Consider the following 19,963-nt stretch of genomic DNA (forward strand, 5'->3'; position numbering starts at 1 on the left):
TGTACTGTGAGTAAAATGCTATCAAACAGTATCACATGCTACAGAGAAATTGTCTGTGAAGAGTCAATCGTGCAGCAAACTTCATTGTTGTCTTAAGAAATTGCCACAGCCACCCCAGCCTTCAGCAACCATCACTCTGACCAGTCAGGAGCCATCAACATTGAGGCAAGACCCTCCACCAGCAAAAAGATTACAATTTGCTGAAAGCTCAGATATAGCTTATACTTTATACAAATGTTTTATTTAGTCAGGGTAAATTTTTTAAAAAGCAAACCGAATTATGCATATTGTACCATCACAAAAACATTTTTTTAAGCCCCCAAACCAGAAGGAAACATATTAAAGCATTTACAGTGAGTTTTTTTCTTTAGGTAGCAAAAATGCGGTTGTCTTTTATCTTTCAGCTTTCTATTCTATAGGTTTTCCAATTTTCCATACTGAGCTTGGGATTTTTCAAATAGGGAAAAAACACAAAACTTTAAAGAATCTTAACAAAAAAGTAATTCAGGTGAGAACAGGTCACATTAGGCCTTAAGTGCTAGGTTAAGTAGCGTGTGAGTTATCCAGCATGGAAAAGCTACTTGTGATTTTTAAGGCATCACAGAGATGCTGCAGAAACAGAAACGGAGTGTGGAAGAGGGGTGAGAAAGGGATTGAGGCTGGAGACAGGGAGGCACAGGAGAGGACCACGCTGGTCCAGGTACAAAATGGTAGGCAAGGATTGAGCGGTGTGTGGGCAGGAAGAGTGAGCTAATGTGAGAAAGGCTGAAAACTGGTGACTAATTCAGTACGGAAGAAGAAGGAAGCGGAAATGATCTGGGGCTTTCCTTAACTAGAACAGTAGTATAGTTGGTGGCATGTGTTTCTTTGTTGGGCCCTAAGGCAGAGCTCTGGCGTGAACACCCTTCCACAACCTGTTTTCCAGTTGAGAAGCTAACTTATTTTCTTCAATGTTGCAAAATGTGGATGATAATTACCACCTCTGTCAGATTGCAAGGGAGAGAAAGCAAAACAAATCAGAAACTCCTTTCCAAAGCTGAAGGCTGATCACAAGCTTTAGCAATGCCCAAGAGGCATCCCTGCTGAGGCAGCATGTAGCAGGAACGTGACAATTCAGTTACGTCACCCAGTAGGTCCAACACACCATATACAATTGATTAACTCCTGCAAAACTCGGTGAACGTTTCAGATAAAAGGGAAATTGTTATCCCTACAGGAGAAACTGACAGGCTTTCTTCCTTGATTTGGAACAACGATAGGCGGAGTTTTGTGGTAATTGCTATGAACTACAACACCACTTCCTTCTTGGGGACACTAGTATTTCCAAATATTTTCTTATAATGTGCACAGCTGATGTAACATCAAGAAATTCTTAGACCACAAGCCTTTGTTAAAGTACAGAGTTACACATACTGAAAATTATCCTTAAAACTACTTTGTAGCATCAGAATTATAGGCTCCATCTTCCTAAGTCATTAGTAGCAGCACTAAATCCTGTTTCCTGAGTCACCAAACTGGTAGCTAATAGGTCCACCCCCAAACAAGAGGAACCATGACAGTGCAGGCACCATGAGGTGATATTAGCTATCTATTGTAGAGAAGAGCTCTTATACCCAAATTAAAGAAGAATCTAAGACCAACTGGCCAGTTTTACAGAAAATAATATACAAGGAGTGAAAGGGGGGGGGGGGGGGAGAGCCATGCAACAGATTTGTGGCCTCACATACCTGGCATCAAGGAACCTTGATCTTAAAATCATAACTGCTTCACAAGTGCTTTGTTTGAGCTGCATCTGAATGGAACTAAATTTTCGATGGATGATGCCCACCATTCTTTCAATTTCTTTTGGGGAAATGGGACGTGTTCTACTCTGCTCTCGGAGAAGGTTCATCACATGTGTAGTGAATTCATTACATGCCTGTAAAGGGGAAAAAAAGTCACTCCTTAGGAATCTGGTATTTTAGATTATCACACCCAAACATTAACATCTAAATTTCCACCTCATTTGCAATTGCCAGTGGTGTTATGCAGTGGGTAGGGTAAAATGAAAACTAAGACACTTGTCAAATGGCAGTGGTAGTTAGATGGGGCAGCAAGAATTCTGAAACTATGAATGGCCTGGACATGCAAAGGAGGCATATCGCACTCAACTGTCCTTCCCCTCACCCTTTTCCCAGTTCCAAAATGAGGTTTTCCCACTGGAGGATATGCTCTACCAACTCCTATGGATAAGTAGGAATATATGTTTATTGTCAATACTAAGAACCTCTTATTTTCTCTGGGGTTCCACATTTATTCAACAAATGTTTACAGAAGGACTATGGAGTGCAAACTCTTCCCGATGCTATTAAGGTATAGAGAAAGGAGCAAGATGTGGACCCGGCCTTTACTATGATAAAATAAATATATAAAAAATTCTCAAACAAGGCGGTCTTTCCAAAGTGTCACAGGAAGATATGAATAAGTGTTTCCTAAGTTCCAAGGAAGGAGTGTCCTCCTGTGGAGGCAGAGATCACATCAGGCTTCACGGCACAGTGACATTTGGGCTTTAAAGAATAGGTAGGATTTTTGAAAAGTGGATAAAGATGGAAACTAGGAAGAATGCTAGGCACAAGAAAAACCACGGAAATAATATGCAGCAAGTTCAGAGGATGAGAGAGAGTATGTAGAGAAGAAGAGGGGATTCAGATCCATCCTGGCATGTAAAGGGCCTTGGACGTCAAGCATGCCAACGTCCCAGTAAAATTTAGCTATGGTGTCCGCCTTATCCATAGATATGGGCCATCCGTGGAAGATGGGTAAAGCAGCTCAACTCTTCAGGGGACGTGCAGTAGGAAAAGAAGGATCAGAGCTGGGTCTCGAGGTTCTAAGTGAACAATCCTCAGCCCTTGTTTCAGTTCACCTATATTCTTTTAGACCTATAAAACCAAGTAACGGGGCCCACGCTGAAATCTAGTACTGCTTTGGTAAATAAAGCATCAGTTTACACCCTTGAAAAAAAGAACATCTTCTGGCATTTTCATTAAAAAGGCATGACAGGAGATTCTGCATCTTACTGTACAGATGCCCCTGGTAGGGCGAGCAGACAGAACAATCATTGATCACCGCAAGACACAGTTTGAAGCTATAATAATGTCCACTTCCCTATAGATACCCTGAACATGGCTCACATATAGCACATGATGGTTTTTCTAACTGCTCATTAGAGAACTAACCTTTCAAGTAAGTTCACTGGGTGTTTCAGTTACTCTAAGCTTTTAGGGAGCTTTTCTATAAATATTTCTAAGGTGAAGTAAAATGAGTCTTGCTTATCAATGAAAGGATTTTGGGGGGGTATATCTTAGGTCTTATGCAATTTAAGTGAGCAGTGACCCTATGTTACACTTATGGGATTCTTTGGAGTGTAGAATTATGCATTGTACACAGTGGGCATCCAATAAACATCTATTGATTGGTCAGCCGTATTACAATTTGAGAGTAATGTTGATTAATATCTGTACATACATTGTCCCTGAACTATATGTGAGGGATTCTTAACTTGGAGTCCATGGATAAGTTTAGAATGTCTAGGAGTCCCTGAAATCTTATCCAAGTTGTGTGTGCCTGTGTAATACCTGAAGGGATAACTGTGGAGTTTTGTTTTCAGATTCTTAGCCAGTTTATAACTAAACAAGGCTACGAACTATTATCCTAGGTTGTGACATAGTAAAATGTCAAGGAACTGTGTAGCTCTAAAACCAGAAGTTCTATCTTTAAGGAAACCAAAATAAAAACAGACTTAAGACTGTCCCCCATTATATTACTTTATCTACCTTAGGCCAAACTGAAAACAAGTGGTCATCCTGACAAGAAATATATGTACTTATTTTTTCTTGTGCTTTCTCTAAAGAGATGTTCATATAATTTCAAAATGATATAACTTGACAAACTCTACCCCTCAGTTTTGTTATCAATAAAATGAAGAAAATTAGACTAGAACTATGTCCCTACACTGGGATCAGAAAGTATGTACTTCTATAGCTAGTTCCAGAGAATGTTAATACATGGTCCCAAAATATAGTATATTTGGAAAATGCAGAGTTAAGCAAAAATTTTTAAGCTTTTTTTTTTTTTTTTTTTTTTTTGCAAGACTCCTCAATACTAATACAGCAATGTGCACAATAAATCTTCAAGGGGGAATGGTATAGCCAACTTTTCCCAAATAAATTTGGTTATAAAACCTCTTTTCTCTAGAGTAGTGCTGTCCAAAAGAAATATATCGCAAGCCACATATAAAATTTAAAAAAACCTCTCATAGCCACATTAAAAAAATAAAAAGAATCAGGTGAAATTAATTTTAAAAATATATTTTATTTAACCCAATATACGAAAACTATGAACATTTCAACACATAACCAATATTTAAGAAACACAGTTAGTGACGTATGTTACATTATCTCTTTTGGTTCACTTTCTAACCCGGTATGTATTTTACATTTATAGCACATCTCAACTCATACTAGCCAGATTTCAAGTGCTCGACATCTACACGTGGCTGGTGGTAACCGTACTGGACAGCACAGCTCTATAGCATCTTGGGGACCCATGTGCTAAGAAAAACTCTTTGGGAAACCGAATACTAAGTAATCTTTGATGCTTCTTTGTTTATCCTTCACCACCCTGCGTTCACACAAACACACGCAAAGAGAAAGTTTCATTTATGAATGTCCTTGGTGAAGCAAGAGAAATTATTCATCTTATTATATCCCAGCCCTTCACTAGGTCGTTAATATTCTGTGTGACAAAATGGGAAACAAACAAAAAGCACTCTACTGCATATCAACAGACAGTTACCTTGAGAAAAAGCACTTATGTGATTGTTTAAGTTGTGAGCTAAAGCTGCTTTTTTCATGGGACACCATTTTTTCTTTTTAAAGCAAAACCAACAAATTCTAATTATTCAGACTTGGGTATTTGGCAGATGCCCTCAAAAATGAACAAAGCGTGCTTGTCATGTAAAGGAAAAGAGCTGACAGTAGTGTCTGTCGTAATGAATTTGAGCTTTCAAGTGAAAATTAGAATTTTGCAAAACTTGCATCCACCACTGTTAGCTTAACAGTTTCTCCGTGGACTTTCTGATTAGTTTGATGTTGATACTAATAAACATATTTTGGTATTATATAATGAAATGTGTCAACACTGGAAGATATACGTAACTCAGTGAACCAATACTTTCCAAATGATTAATGCATGATGTTACAAAAATATGCATAGGTAGAAGATCCACTCCAAGTGCATATTAGACCGATGGATTTGAAAGGAACAGAGTACAAAGAGTTAATTGATATGGGTTCAGACTCTGCACTGTAACTAACCTTTAAGAAATTACAGCTTGCCGAGTTTTGGTGTAATATCAAAGAAGAAAGTCCACAGCTATCTGAAAATGCTATTACCACTCCTGCCTTTTCCAATGACATATTTGTGTGAGGCCAGATCCAGATGTTCTTTGTATTATTTCAACCACAATGACAACAGATTGACTGCAGAAGCACATTTAAGATCCAGGTGACTTCTATTGAGCCCAACATTAAAGAGTTTGCAAGAATATAAAAACAATGTCATTCTTCTCAATAGATGCTGAGGCTTTTGGGAAAATAACAGGTTTTTACAAAAATGGTATTTAGGTTAACATAAAATGATTCATTATTGCTATTTTAAGACTAATGAATGAATCCTTTTAATATTTCTGAGTTTTAATTTCTATTATAATAAATGTTGACAGATATAATCCACCAAACAAAAGCTCTTGGGGGTCTCCAATAAGTTCTAAGAGTCTAGGTCTTAAGACCAAAAGGCTGGAGTACTGCGGCACTGGAGTATGGAAGCATTTGTAATTTGCACACAGAACATTGCAAATTCCTAAAAACCTAGCTTGCACATTATGGTTACATATATCTTTGACAGGGTGTACGTCTTGATAAATAATTCAAAACTCCTATGTGAATGATCCCTGAGATGCAAGCTCTCTTACGTTTTTCTCTGGCTGCATTTTAATCTCTCCAGAAAGAAAGTTTGCCTATGGTTTCTAGGAAGCATGTGAGGGAAAAAAAGGGTTAAAAGCAAAAAGTTTCTGCATCTAAAAACTCATAATTTCCTAAAACATTTGCTGAATGTCTCACAACTTATTAAGTGAACTCATCTATGAATGCAAATGCTGATTAGCAATTTGGCAATAGCCCAACATTCACAGAATTCACATAGCTTTTCTTTAAACCAGTAGTTCATACATGATTAATTAGAACATCTCATTTATGTAGTGTGCACTTTAGCTCATTACTCTAAGTAAAATTCGTTAAGTATTTACATTTAGATAATTAAAATCTGGGTACACCCTTAAGAAAGATGCATACACTTTAGGCAAAGTGATTTTTTTCCTTTATACCACTGAAAGTAAATTACAGCCTCATTTACAGCATCATCTGTACCAGTTTCAGAGCAGAGCACAGTACTGCCTCATCTTCTATTCCTTAAAAGGTATACATTTTTTAAGCAGATAAATGCAGTAAGAATGATCAAATGATTGCAGAGTTGTTTTGAAGGGCCACCCAACCACATACTAGCATCGATGCCGTTTATAATGTGGGATGCTCATTTATCACAACCTCAATCACACTTACAAGACTGGAGTATTAAAATAGACTTTGGAGAAATTTTTCATTGCCTTATTATTTTTCCAGGTGAAATTATCGGTTAAAAAAATTTCTGGTCAATGTCCACAATACAAATGTAGTAACACCTTGGTTAATTAGAATATTTAGGAAATGAGAGTTTCGACTCCTTGAATTTTCTGAGCTAAAGCAATGGCAGAAGCCTCTTTTTCTTTTAATCCAGATGTTGAAACTATCTAGGATGCATTTTTGCTTGTGTTTTAAAACACACATTGCAAGAACATAGTTAACTGAACACAAAGTATGAAAAGATCTGCCTGATAAAAACATTTTCAATCAATTCTTATTATGAGCCTTTCTCCTTGTCATTGGTTCCCTTCTCCTTAAAAACCCAAAACCAGTTAAGGATTTGAACTATTTGGATAATGTTTTTAACGATATTTATTGGCTAGTAAAACTGTCTCCTCAATATCCATACATATTTCGTTCACACTCAAAGTTTTCAGAGTGCCGAGTTAAAGTTGTGTGGCGGTGCTTTTTTCAGTTGTGAATTCAAGACTCAATCCCTTTCTTGCCTGTAAATTCACATCAACAAATGTAAAAATATAAAATCAGACAGTGAGCAAGCACTGACTTTAGAGGAAGCTTTAAAATGGGTAAGTGATCAGATCTAACAACCGAATTGGTCTTTTGTAACCATCCAGAGAAGCTGACTGTAGTCAACAGATCATGATACCCCCATTCTAAAGTCCACTTTTCAAAGAGAATAAATCTCTATTAAAAGTTATTGCCTCTCAAATTTGCATGCATCCATTTTCTAGCTGTCTTTATAACCTTGCAAGTAACTCTGGTCCAATACCATAGATTTTGTATTTATGGAATGTTTATTAAATCAACAAATTCTTCTTGTTTTGGATAAAAGTCAACACCTAAAGATTTTTCCTAATCCAAGTGGAATGAGACAAATATGTGTAAGGAGCAGCCACAAAGATGAAATATCTACTGTACCTCAACACTTCTTACCTAATTACATGATTTAGGGACCTATCTCGTAAGGGTTTCATAAGGATTATATTATACATGCTAAGGTCTTTGCACAGAGCCTAGGACGTAATTAATATTTAATAAATGGCAGTTATTGTTGACAATGAAAATGGCAATTTTATGAAATTCATATTTTGTATATGTTAGCTATTCTGCAAGCAGTCCCTACTCTGATTACCTAATACAGTTAATATAGTCAGGCCTTCCCACTTCCTGAATTATACAGACAGAAGCTGAAAACAAAAGAGTATTCACATATTAAAACAAGTCATTTGATTAATCAAGTTTGTGGTCAAAGAGACATTTGGTACATAGAGCTAATAATGCAGAAACTTGGAGGAAAAAAAGGGGAACATTCAAACACACTTTCCAGCCAAGGAAAAGACCCAGCATGAAAGCTGACAAGAAGTAAAACCTTTCCCTTGGAGCAATCGGTGACAAAGCCTTGCTTGGGAAAATGAAATATAAAGTTTCCATCAGAGAGTACCCTTTTGTCTGTCCGGCCTCTTAAGCTACACAATCTCTCATGTAATAACATCAGTATTTTTTTTAACCTGATAAAAATAAAACTCCTTTACAAGCAAAGGAGATTTTGCCAGCAAATGTAAGCACATAATGTTGAGATCCTCGACAAGCACAAGGACATGCTTTTACAATGGTTTAGGCTCCACACTCAATTTCCATTCCTCCCACGATTAAGTCCTTGCAGTCTGAAAGTCTGGTAGTAGCTAAACATTACCTGGTTAGTCTTGGGCACATTTGGTGTACATGCTTGCTTCCAGTGCTTTACCTGATTTGAGGTGAATTCAAAAGACATCTGTGAACCCGGGAAGCAGGTTCCCAGATGCTCGGGGAGGGTTGGGACCCTTACAACACTTTCGCCTTCAGCAAAAATGTATTTCAATATAATTATAGTAGATAGCTTTCAATATGTCATCTCTATTATAGCAGCTGTAAATTATGAAGTGAATTGCCTGTGTACAAGCATTTCTTCTGGTACAAGCAAAGTGGGAGAGCGGCACAGGGCATGATATATCTTTTTCTTTTTAACTGAGAACAAACGTCTAAGTCAAATTTCATTCGCAAAAACCACGTGTCCATTTCCCTTTGGAAGAGAGGTGGAGGAAGCCAGAAGACCCTCAATTCTTAAAATCAGGCTTCCCAGGACCCTAGGCTCAAGTTCATTAGGAATTCACTTATTCTAATAGTTGGGCCCTTCCTTGTAAGACTATTTTTGAAAGGTAGTGTAAAAGCGTTTTTCAAAACTTGTAGCTAATCAACAAAAAGACAAAGAAGCAACCGGGTTTGTTTTTTTTTTTTCATAGCCAAAGAGGGAAGCAATGTACCCCAAACGAAGTGTTGTAAGACAGGAGCTGCAAACTCTGGAAAATTATATATTCCCGTTGGGTGTTAGGATCAACAAGAGAAAAGTAAAATAGTTTTGTTTCGTTTTGGGTGGTAGTAATATTCAAGAACCTTACTGTACTATATATTCTATGCCTAATATTTCAAAAGTGTGTATAAGTGAATTTAGATGGTTATCATCAAAAATCATTTTATCTGAGCCTATGTAATGAAGACATATGATCAAAGGATATTTTCTGGAGGGAAAAAAAGGACAGGATTTTAAAGACCGTACCATTCCTAAAACACACACATAAAACTGAGCCTTGGGGCTTGGATTTAATTTTGCTCAAAGTGTAGCTCTAGTCTGCTTAGCTTTGTAAATGTGGCTGTGCTTATAAGGTACTTTAATTTACTGCAGTGGTAGTGTTTGTTAATTTTATGGCAATCTAAATCTAAACAGGCTTCAGATACATTTTCATTACAGCTTCGTTGCAAAACACAGTAGAGTGAATAGCTCTAAGATTCCAATGTAGTTTATTTCTCTCAGTAAAAGACTCAACACAATTTTCTGATGAATCCACTGCCTTAACATGTATGTTCTTCCTATTTACTAACAGGCTTCTGTCACTTGGAATACCTGTGTTCACTTTTAGGAGGAAAAATATGCTTTCTGGAAAGTGATTAAGATAGTTGTTTTTTCCAGCTGTATTCTGATCCCATTCTAAATGCAAGTCCACATGGGCAAATGAGAAACAACCAGAATGTACTGAATTATTTTCCAATTCTATATAAGTAGCAAGCATAATTCAATGGAAATGGAAGGTATATTGTCAGAAATTGATTTCAATACCTGATTTGGACACTAACCAGATGTGTGACATTGGACAAATCATTTAACTTGAGTCTCATTTTCTCATCTATAAAATAGAAATTATAATGCCATCTATTTTGGAAATGCCATCCCCTCATCTCCCTTGGTTCTGCTTAGCCCTCCTAGTTGCTCCAAAGCATATCCCTAGGAGGTCTATCGCAGATAAAGCCTACAACTTATATACCAAAAACTTGTAAAAAGCAAACAAACAAAAAAACAATTGACTATCTTCTGTTAAAACTCACTGATCTAATAACTTAGGAACTACAGACAGAAGAGCTATAAAATCCAGCCCCAAAGACAACTCAAGAGATATAAATGCTGCTGTGTTGTTTCTAGAACTGAAAATTCAGAACCTACAGAAGAAAATCTGTAAACTTAAATTCTGTTATTCAGCCAACCAGTCATCACACTCCATCTATTTATTTGTTCATAATACTGCAGCGATTTCATGTCTGTATTTTTCCTTCCGAAAGTGTTAAAAATGAGCAAGGAAATGTATACTTAAACGGTTTTTATTAGGTTACTGAATATATTGGGAAATAAGATTCATCATTATACTTTAAAACTCATTATTTCCCAATATGATATTTAATCCAAAAATTCCAAATATACATAGTATAGATTAACTTATGAAGAACTTGTGTGTATTCTCAAAGGAAAAGCAAAGAAATCCCCCTGGTGACAGTGACTAATGACAGCCTCACCTAACTTCCAGCAGGGCTACAGACGAAGTTGATGTGAAGAACCATGGCAGGAGACAGTAAGGAAATCACCTTAATTTCTGAGCCAAAAAAGTCGGGCCATTTGGTCCCTAATACTATATAGATCTTTCCATGCAAGGTGACTGGTGGTATTTATTTAGTAAGTATGTATAGATGTATTTAACAAAGTTATGCGATTAAGATTATGCTACAAATTGGAATCATTTTCTTCTGTTTATGCTCAGGGCAACTTTTTCAACCATGACTTATTTTGTTTACTCTCAATTATTCATATGTCAAATCAGAAAGCTCCATTTTTTTGCATATACACACACAAGATAATTTTTCCAAAATTCTTATTTGCACATCTTCTACCAAAAATTCCTACCGAGACTAGAGATACAGTTTGAGACCCCAGAAAGTACTATTCAGAAAAAAAACCAAACACGTATCTTATAATATTAATTTATATTATATTTTAACATAAAGCTACATAAATTTTCTACCCTTCCTCAAAACACACTCACCTCTGGAACAGAATCCTACATTTGCTTAATGCCACCACATCCAGAATACTTGAGAAGACAATGAAAAAAATAACATATACTACTGAAACTACGCAGGGAACTCAGAAAAAAATCAGTAATAAAACTGACCAGGAGACCCACATCTTACTAAAGTGTTCCGACTTTAAGAAGTGCCTGACTGTACAGTGAAATGTCTGTGGATGAAATGGTATGATGCCTAAGCCTTGCTTGAAAACACTCCACCAAAACCAGAACAAGGTAGGTAGGTAGGTAGGTAGGGGTGTGTGTGTGTGTGTGTGTGTGTGTGTGTGTGTGTGTGTAATAGGCAAAATAAAGTTGGCAAAATACTGACATTATTTATCTGAGTGATGGATGTCCAGGCAGTGTCTTATTCTAGGTTGGGCTCTATAAAACTGCCAATCCTGTTTTTGACCTAAAAACTTGGCAATTTCACAGGATTCAACTTAATAATGTTATCTTTCTTTTTGGACACATTTTTTTTTTTTCCTATAATAATGGTTTGTTTGTTTTTTATTATCTGCTAGTGAGAATTCTTCAAACTAAACAGGATTTCAGGTTTACTAACAACTAAAATATGTTTAAAACAAACTATCAACATTTTACCTTATTTCATTGAAGCTAAGACTTAACTTTTTTCCCACCTTTTAACATCTCTGAAGTTTGGAAGCATTTTATAGTCAACGGCATGTTATAGTTAAATTGGGTAGTGTTACTTTTCCTTGGTGGTACATAAACAGTGACACAACTTAAAATCAAAGATGCCTTAGATTCAGTGAAGTATGGTTAATGTAAGTGCTGAGAATAGCATTTTTAATCTACACTCTCTTTCTAATCAGGAATTTAGCACACAATGCCTAGTATTCCCAGCCCGAGGTTACCTAGAATTATCCTGGGAGTCTCCTCTTCAGAGAGAAAGGCCAGAGCCTGCTTGCTTTGTGACGGTTAGCTCCCTCCCCTATATTCTGGCACAATCCATAAGAATTAATTCCCAGGAGGATCTGGAGCTCACAGCATAGGAGGAAGAGTTCACTGTGCAGCGCTTCCTCTGAAAGTTGTTAAAACTCATGAACAAGGCCAGTGTGTAAATGTTAATTACCCCGAGCTTTGAAGGGCACCAAGCAGTGAGGTTAGAGGGGGAAGGATGGTTGCAGGTGTGGTAGTAAGGGTGCGTGAATGTGAGCAATGGGTAAAACGAAAACAAGTGAATGGGATAAAATAGGTTCAGCTTCACCTCCGAAATCTCAAAGGGACTTCATTTCATGAATCCAGCAATTCACTTGGGTTTTTGCATTGACCTTATTTATTTTGCTCTTCGTGTTAACACCTACCCCTCACAGCCCTCAGAATTGGTTAGTGCAGTCTAATGGAAGAGCAACAGAGGGTTTGTGCAGGACTATGAGAGTGGCGGCTGCTGACCTGTTCATATTTCTCCAGTTCTGTGTGATAGATTTGTCTGATCTGGGTCAATTTGGCTCTGTAATCTGAGTGTTCAATAGAGTTATCTGAAGAACCTCCAGAGGCTGCCGCGGCTGCAGCTGCTGCCGCCGATCCCCCACCTTTCTCAGGACCTGAAACCCCTTCTGCCAAAAGCATATTGTCCAGTCTCATTAGCTGGGGGTCGGGAGGGTCCTCCTCCTGGGCTCCTCTGATGCTGAGACCTTCAAGGAAAGAGAGAGACAGAGAGAGAAGAAGCGAGAAATAGGACAAATAGTGTGAGTATTTTGTTGATTTGAGAAAATGATCAAACAACATTAGTGCACTACAATTCATGCTGAGAATTTCTTTGTTCACATTTACCAATAAGCGTGAGTATGAAAATTCTTTGAGAGAATATTTACATGCATCCCAGATTTCCTAATATTACACCCTCTCAATTTATCCTAGATTGGATTGCTGGAAAAAGGTAACTGCGGCTCAGAATATTCTAACGTCAATCTTCCCAAATTTAGATGCTTTAAGCATAAAATGGGAAGGGGGTAAAAACTTTGGGATTTTGAGAGGACAAAAATAATTCCAAGGATGTCAAACAAACACGTCTAAAGGTAGTTATTCTGGTTTTTTTTTTTCTGTATGATTGGAAGAACAGAATCTAAAAATCCCATGGAATAATTCATTCACAAACTATATCCAAAAATTAGAAAATAAACAGAATTAGACGGAGTCTCCATTGTATAATTTCAAGGGGAGAAGAGAAATTCATATGTTATGAAGTAATTAGCTATGCTTTAAAAGTATATATTATTGAAAAAAATATATATATATACTAGTGAATGAATCTGTTAAGCAATCTATGCAATCAGGACCCTAAATATAGTATTAAAAATGTACCATTGAAATGGCAATCCAGTGCTGGGCACAGTAGTCTCCATGTAATTTTGCTTTTAAATCAAGAACTTCCTAAGTGATGCCCAGTCAGCAACCTCATCTGAGAACTATAGATCACAGCTGACAATTCATAGGTTTAATCAGGTCACACAGGCTTTCTGCCAAGATGTTTTCAACAACACAGAAGACAAAGTTTTAAAATAATTATCATGGTATAAAAAGCACTGGAGTCATGACAGCTCAAAATCAGCATTTTCATTAATGTGTAACATAATCTAAAATATCCCAGCCCAATTAACCTCTGTAAATCTGTTTAAAAGCAGGTTCCCCACACTTAGTTACAAGGCATCTTGGGGAAGGGGGAGGAGGGGAGTTGGCATCTTGCATGTCGGCATTTGGATGCTGCCTTTTTCCTCTGTGCCTGTTGTTGTTTATCCACAGTGGTGCACACTCTGTGTCTAGTGTAACTTACATGACAGTAACATCTATAAGCTGCCAAGTACTCAGCTGAGCACCAGCTCCGTGATTTTATATGCTAACCTAAAACTACCATCAATTCTTTTAAGAACAGATTTCATTCCTAGATGTCCTGAATTACACCCACAGCATGACAGAGCTCTTGGTTGTCTTAACTCAAACACACAACTTTAATTTCCTCCCTCAAAACACTTTAAAGCTGTCACTTTCATTTAAAAATATACTTCAGAATAATTTCAACTGGGTAATAAAACTAACTCACAATAATTTAAAATTATATCTGGTGCCTGGTCAGAGGTAAATAAATAAGGTTTGAAAACTGTAATATACTAAGACAATAAATTCATTTAGGGAACCAGAAAGTTAGATAACTCTCTAAATAAGATAAAATCAGTATCAACATTGCTGCTAATCAAAAATAGAAAAACGTGTATTTGCTATTTCTTCCAGATCTGGCAAATACTGGTTACACTGGTATTTTTAATTTAACATCTTTGATTTTCTTTCCATCCAATTCACTTTGTTAGATGTTAAAATCTCATGGCCTTGACACACTTGTAGTTCCACATACCAAGTTTTTTGTGCATCTGGCATGCAGTGAGGACTCACTGAGCAACGTCTTATCTTACATGTGGACTCAGCTTCTAAGTTTCTCCTTCTTAAACTAAAGGTTTGCTTACACTTTCATGTGTTCATTGTTTCTTTTTTCTATTTATACAGATACTGGTGCTTCTCCAGAAAAGGTGATTTTTTTATCTGCCCTCAAGATTCCTCCAGGTTTCTAGTTTTCCACCTTGTACTTAAACATATTGATCTTTTCCCTATGGATATTTGGTGAGGTTCTTTAATAGCAGATCAACATCCACAGTCAAAATTATTACACTTCCCTGCACAAGCGTGGCAAACAACATGTTCAGTGACTTAATACACAAGGAAGCAGACTATTAGGGAGACAGAAGAAGGAAATTCATCAGGAAGAAATGCAAAAGACATGACACTTTTATACATTCCTAATATGCATTCCCAATACCACTATACCAACAGGAAGCAATCCTTAAAGTCAGTAGTAGTGGACACAAATAAAAATAATTATAAGAATGTATTTTTAGCTGGTATAATATTTTCCCCTTGTGATGAATAATATCTCTTCTAAAATCATAACTAAATCAACACTTCAGTGTTTGCCTCAAATACAGGAAAAATGTTTGAATGCAATCCTTCTGCGTTTACTTTACAAATTATGTGCATCAAATCTAATCAGAAAAATCATTTCCTAACAAAAAGTTCATACTCCTTTGGATGAAAAGTACTAAAGCACTGTATAATTAGGCAACATTGAGAAGGCTATTTATCAATACTGAAGTCATTTTCATACCTATAGTTGGAAAAGTGAATCAAATTTCTTTCTCTACTAAGCAAAGTCATGATTATGGATCTTTAAATAGTTAATATCTAGTTTCCAAAAATTATTGTTAATTTGAATATTTCTATTCATATTACCTTACATTCAAGATTGCTATTTTATTCCTCGTCCCATCTATCTATTCACCCACTATTACTTAGCTTACTAACCTGCCAAAGTCACACATGGCTTCCAATTATAACACCTACTCCTCTGGGCACCTATAAACATTTTAATGAACCTAAATCTGCAAGGGCCAGAACGAATTTGACTGTGTAGTTACCAAAATATCTTGATATCTTCAGATTTAAAGTTGGAAAAACGGTAATTTAAAAATTGCTCATTCTTGTTTTTAATCCAAAATGCATACTAGAACATTTACAGAGATTTGTAAAGTTTTACATCTAGGTTCCTTGGTTATAACAGCATTATGAAGTTAAAAACCACCACAGCCCTATTTGCAATCTACTTATAACCACAACATTCATTTCAGTATCCCTAAGATTTAGACAAATCATACAAACACAGTAAAACATTGTTTAACAATGAACTTGGCTTTGTTATAAGCCCACAGTTTTTGCATATCTTTCAGCAAATCCTAATTAGCTGTCTTTCAACATGCTGTGCACCTGCCCCACAGATAATGGGAGAGAGCATCTGCATAGACGACTGCATTCGGAGGGCAATAAATAAATTACGGGTCAAAATTATTACAAAGCTTTCTCCGAATAAACGCATACCCTTCACAATACTAAGCTGCAGATGTGAAAAGTACCTAAAGCCCACTCAAATGGTATGATTACGGGGCTGTTTGAGTTTAATAATCTGACCGTAATTCAGGCATTTTCAACAGCTCATTAAGGGTTCATTAATATATAGGCAAGCTTTTGAATTATAAATAAGCAGATTAGAAATCTGCAGTGGCTGGATGGTACAGTAGTAGCCTCTCTAACAGAACAACTCTGTAATACAATGAAGGCTTGACCCAAGAGAATGAGGTGCAAACACAGGGCACTAACTAAGCTTCATGGTTCCCTCATTTCAAGGACCAAGCCCACTGGACCATGACAAACCTCTGTTCATCCAGGACTAAAGAGTGGCTTCAGACCATGGCTACTTCAAATGTTTTCTACACATAGCAATGAATTAGGCACGACTAAGAGCTAGCTCTACAATATTTCAGAATCAGGGAAGGCACATTATACGTATAAGTAATGATAAATAAAAGTTATCAGATCATTTTTACTTTGTAAACAGTTCGTTATTCAGATCTGCTGAGAAACAAAAAGCTATTATGGAAACTTGAGTTGTTTGATTCCCCCACCCTACCCCCCCCCCCCCCCCCACCTAATGAGCATGCCATAAAACCAGATCCCAAATTATTCATAAGCTTAGGGCTCTGAAATCTCTATAATTTTGTTTTCTGATGGACTTGTTCTCGATTCATTCAACTACCACTCCAGTGTTAGCTCAGAGGAAAATGTTTTAGCAGTGACACGTAAAACGAGGGCAGATCAGATATTTTCAGCAAGCCCTGAATTCTTGGCTGCTTTGAAACCAGTCACAATGCTAATACTTTCTGTTTTCCTTACAATTTTCCATAGATTTTATTTTGTGTCTGTTATTTAAAAGTAACAAGTAGGATTATGGCCTGTGGTTTAAAGATGATTAAAGAAAATACCAACTTTGTTTTCTGTGCTTTCTGCATTTTAAATAAAGTTGGCTTCAGTTTGATATACATAACCCAAATTATAAGGAACAAAGATTAATACAGACAGGTTGCTACTTTTCCCCCCAAACGTTAAAAAAGGTAAGATATTTTTCTGTGAAATCCTTTGAATAAGAAGCAGTTTAAATATGAAACAGAAGAGCTGGAAATGAAATGAAGGTCACAAGCCCCATGGTTATAAGACCTCATTTGAAACAATTACTTTTCGCTGTGAAAAACTGGAATATAATTTGGAAACAAAGTAGAGAAAGACACTGAGAAATCCCTCAAGGCACCATTATTGAAAGTAGACTTAGGTCTGGGGGTGGAGGAGGGGAGGTTGGGGTTCTCAGACAAACAATGGGTGGACTAGAGATAAAGCTAAGGCCAAGTCCAGGGAAGGCAGACCCTTGAGTGGGGTCTGACTGACAGACAAAAAGAAAAAAGAAAAAAGAAAAAAGAAAGATCTGGAATAATATTTGCACCTGATTTCTCACTCTCCTTCTTAGGACTAAAGATGAGACTTGTAATGAAAGGGAAGAATCCTATTATTTTGTAGGTATCAGTAGAACCAACTGTAAAAACAACTAATTTTTAAAATAGTATGAGGAAATGACAGATGATATAGTTGCCTATCACAACTCATGGCCCCATGCCCATCCCACTCTAGCTCCAAATCTCCTTTTAAGCCAATGTTAGTGTCTAATCCACTGAATATGGCAGTCATATTACAAGCTAATGTCACTTTCACTCCTATTTAAGGTGACTGCGTGGTGTGTGCACGTTTTTCATGTCAGGTATATTAAATATAACACGGCAATGCACTGCACATTTCCACGCCAACCTAGTTGTCACTTTCGCTTGACTCATTCTCTATTGAGGAAAAATGCAGCACTGGGAATTTACAAGGCTTTTCAGTTAAATGGACATAAATCACAGGTTTCATTCAAACCGAATAATCACTGGCCATAAAGAGCTACTTGTCTCTTACCATATATTACAGTGAAGTTCCTGTGAGCAATAATGCAGCCATTCATGGCAAAGAAAAACAGAGCGAGACATTAAGAACTGACATGTAATCCTGTTAGGGCCCTGACGTGGAGAGTGTGGCTGACATTTTTATCATATATGTCCATTTCTATTTGGAAAATCAGAGGAATAAAAATGATTACTTCACTGCCCAAATCTACCTTCCTAAAACAGCCCACTGAGATTTGTTTACATGCTGGGAAACTGCTTACTAGAAATTCATAAATCTAAGATTTTGAAGCATTTCCCCTGATGGTTAAATTGAAGATATGACTAGAAAGATTCCCCATAATGCTTCTCCACACCTCCATTTCCTTCACTTTCAACACATAAACTGTCAATCCATCGCTTTATTACACTTCACCTTCATTATAAAGCTGTTGGCAGGATGCCTATTTCTAACATACAGCACTGATAACTTTTCTCCAAGCACTTGCTGCAAAGCCATCTCACTCAAGAAAGCAGGCAACTAATGACCTTTATTAGAGGTTCGATAGAAAGCAGCTAGATGCTATAATGACATTATTAGTATCTTGGTCTGTACAGGTACTAGACTCCCGGGCAGAACCTAGTTGTTATTTTCCTGCAGTTTCACAGATGTACTTTAAATGAGAAGAGGGAAAGCACTTAAAGGTATTTCTTGAGTCGCCGGTGTTTCTCCATGCCAGTATGAGTCTCAAGGCTATGACTCTAGCATTTCTGCATGCTCCCAGCAATGCAAATGACAATACAGAGACCACTTATAAATCAATTCTTCTCCTTGGCCACACCACACCAATCCCCACCAAATCGCAAGTTCAGATGTTTATTTTGCCAGAAATAGAGGAATGTTCTACACAAAAGCCTGATATAATAATTTACACTAAACATGTTGCTATTTGAAGCCGTCAAAAATATTGATCCTATTTACCGTATTTACCCAGTAACTGATAAAGCTATGGTACCGTTCATTTATTTGAAAACATTTACTATGCTCCTTTCTATTGTGGGAAGGTGTGTTCATTCTGCGGGAAAAGACTTTCGAAAAATCCTTCACTTTCATTATAGTTTCTCTTTCCCCTTCAAGTCTATTTTAGCCAACTGTTTACATAAAAATCTGAAACTACTGTTGGCTGGCAAAGGCAAATTTTGAAGACTTCCCACTTGCCAATTAGATCTTGCCTCAAGAGACAAGAAAAAGGAGTGAGCCTTGTCACTGTGAAAGTGAAGAGCAGCCAAGATGAAGGAGCAGATGGACTGTGCAATAAAAATGCAGAAAGAAGAGTTACATTTTTAAGGCACTTTTTTGTTAAATGGAGCTGCATCTTGTTGGAGCGCTTGATATATAAGCACTGTCAGCTACAGAAGAAGAGAACAGGGCTAGGGCAAGATATGAAGTATGCTGTGCTTGCATGAGACAGTGAAAAAAGGATGAAGGAAAAAACAGGCCATGTTTCTCACGCATATTAGCACAAAGGGTTACCTGTGCTCTGTTCTTAAAGGAAATTATTACAAGTGGGGAAAAAAAGGAAACGGCCATTTTCTTTTTATCTGAAGGGATAGATGTTCAAACAAAATGCTCTACTGAAAAGATTCTGAGGATTGGTAAATATGACAACTAAATTTGAAAGGAAAAAAAACCCCCAGCACTGTATAAAGAAAAGCAATGAGTTTCAGAATCTAAGGGGGGGGGGGGGGGGGGAGAATTCTAATAACACTGGCTTTCATACCTACAGGTCTTTGTGACTAGCTATTCTATGTGGTTACCAGTGATCTAATGTGCCTCTGATATCCTTTTAAATTTACCACGTGCCTGGGATCTCCTCACTAGAAAATGCTGGAGTCCTGTATTTGGACTTTCATCAAAATCAATTAGTCCTCT

The 19,963-nt window shown here is 37.0% G+C and overlaps 1 protein-coding gene across 3 annotated transcripts in view; it reads right to left on the reverse strand.

Moving 5' to 3' along the window:
• Positions 1 to 19,963, reverse strand: part of PBX3 (PBX homeobox 3) — a 220,361-nt gene that overhangs the window by 44,216 nt on the left and 156,182 nt on the right. For all 3 annotated transcript variants that reach the window (XM_058694119.1, XM_058694121.1, XM_058694120.1), the window contains exons 3-4: positions 12,578 to 12,819; positions 1,728 to 1,918 (exon numbers count right to left, since the gene is read on the reverse strand). In XM_058694119.1, the coding sequence (XP_058550102.1) occupies positions 1,728 to 1,918; positions 12,578 to 12,819 (433 nt within the window). The remainder of the gene's footprint in view (positions 1 to 1,727; positions 1,919 to 12,577; positions 12,820 to 19,963) is intronic.

The sequence above is a fragment of the Neofelis nebulosa genome, chromosome 12 (genome assembly GCF_028018385.1).
Source record: "Neofelis nebulosa isolate mNeoNeb1 chromosome 12, mNeoNeb1.pri, whole genome shotgun sequence".
NCBI lineage: Eukaryota > Metazoa > Chordata > Mammalia > Carnivora > Felidae > Neofelis > Neofelis nebulosa.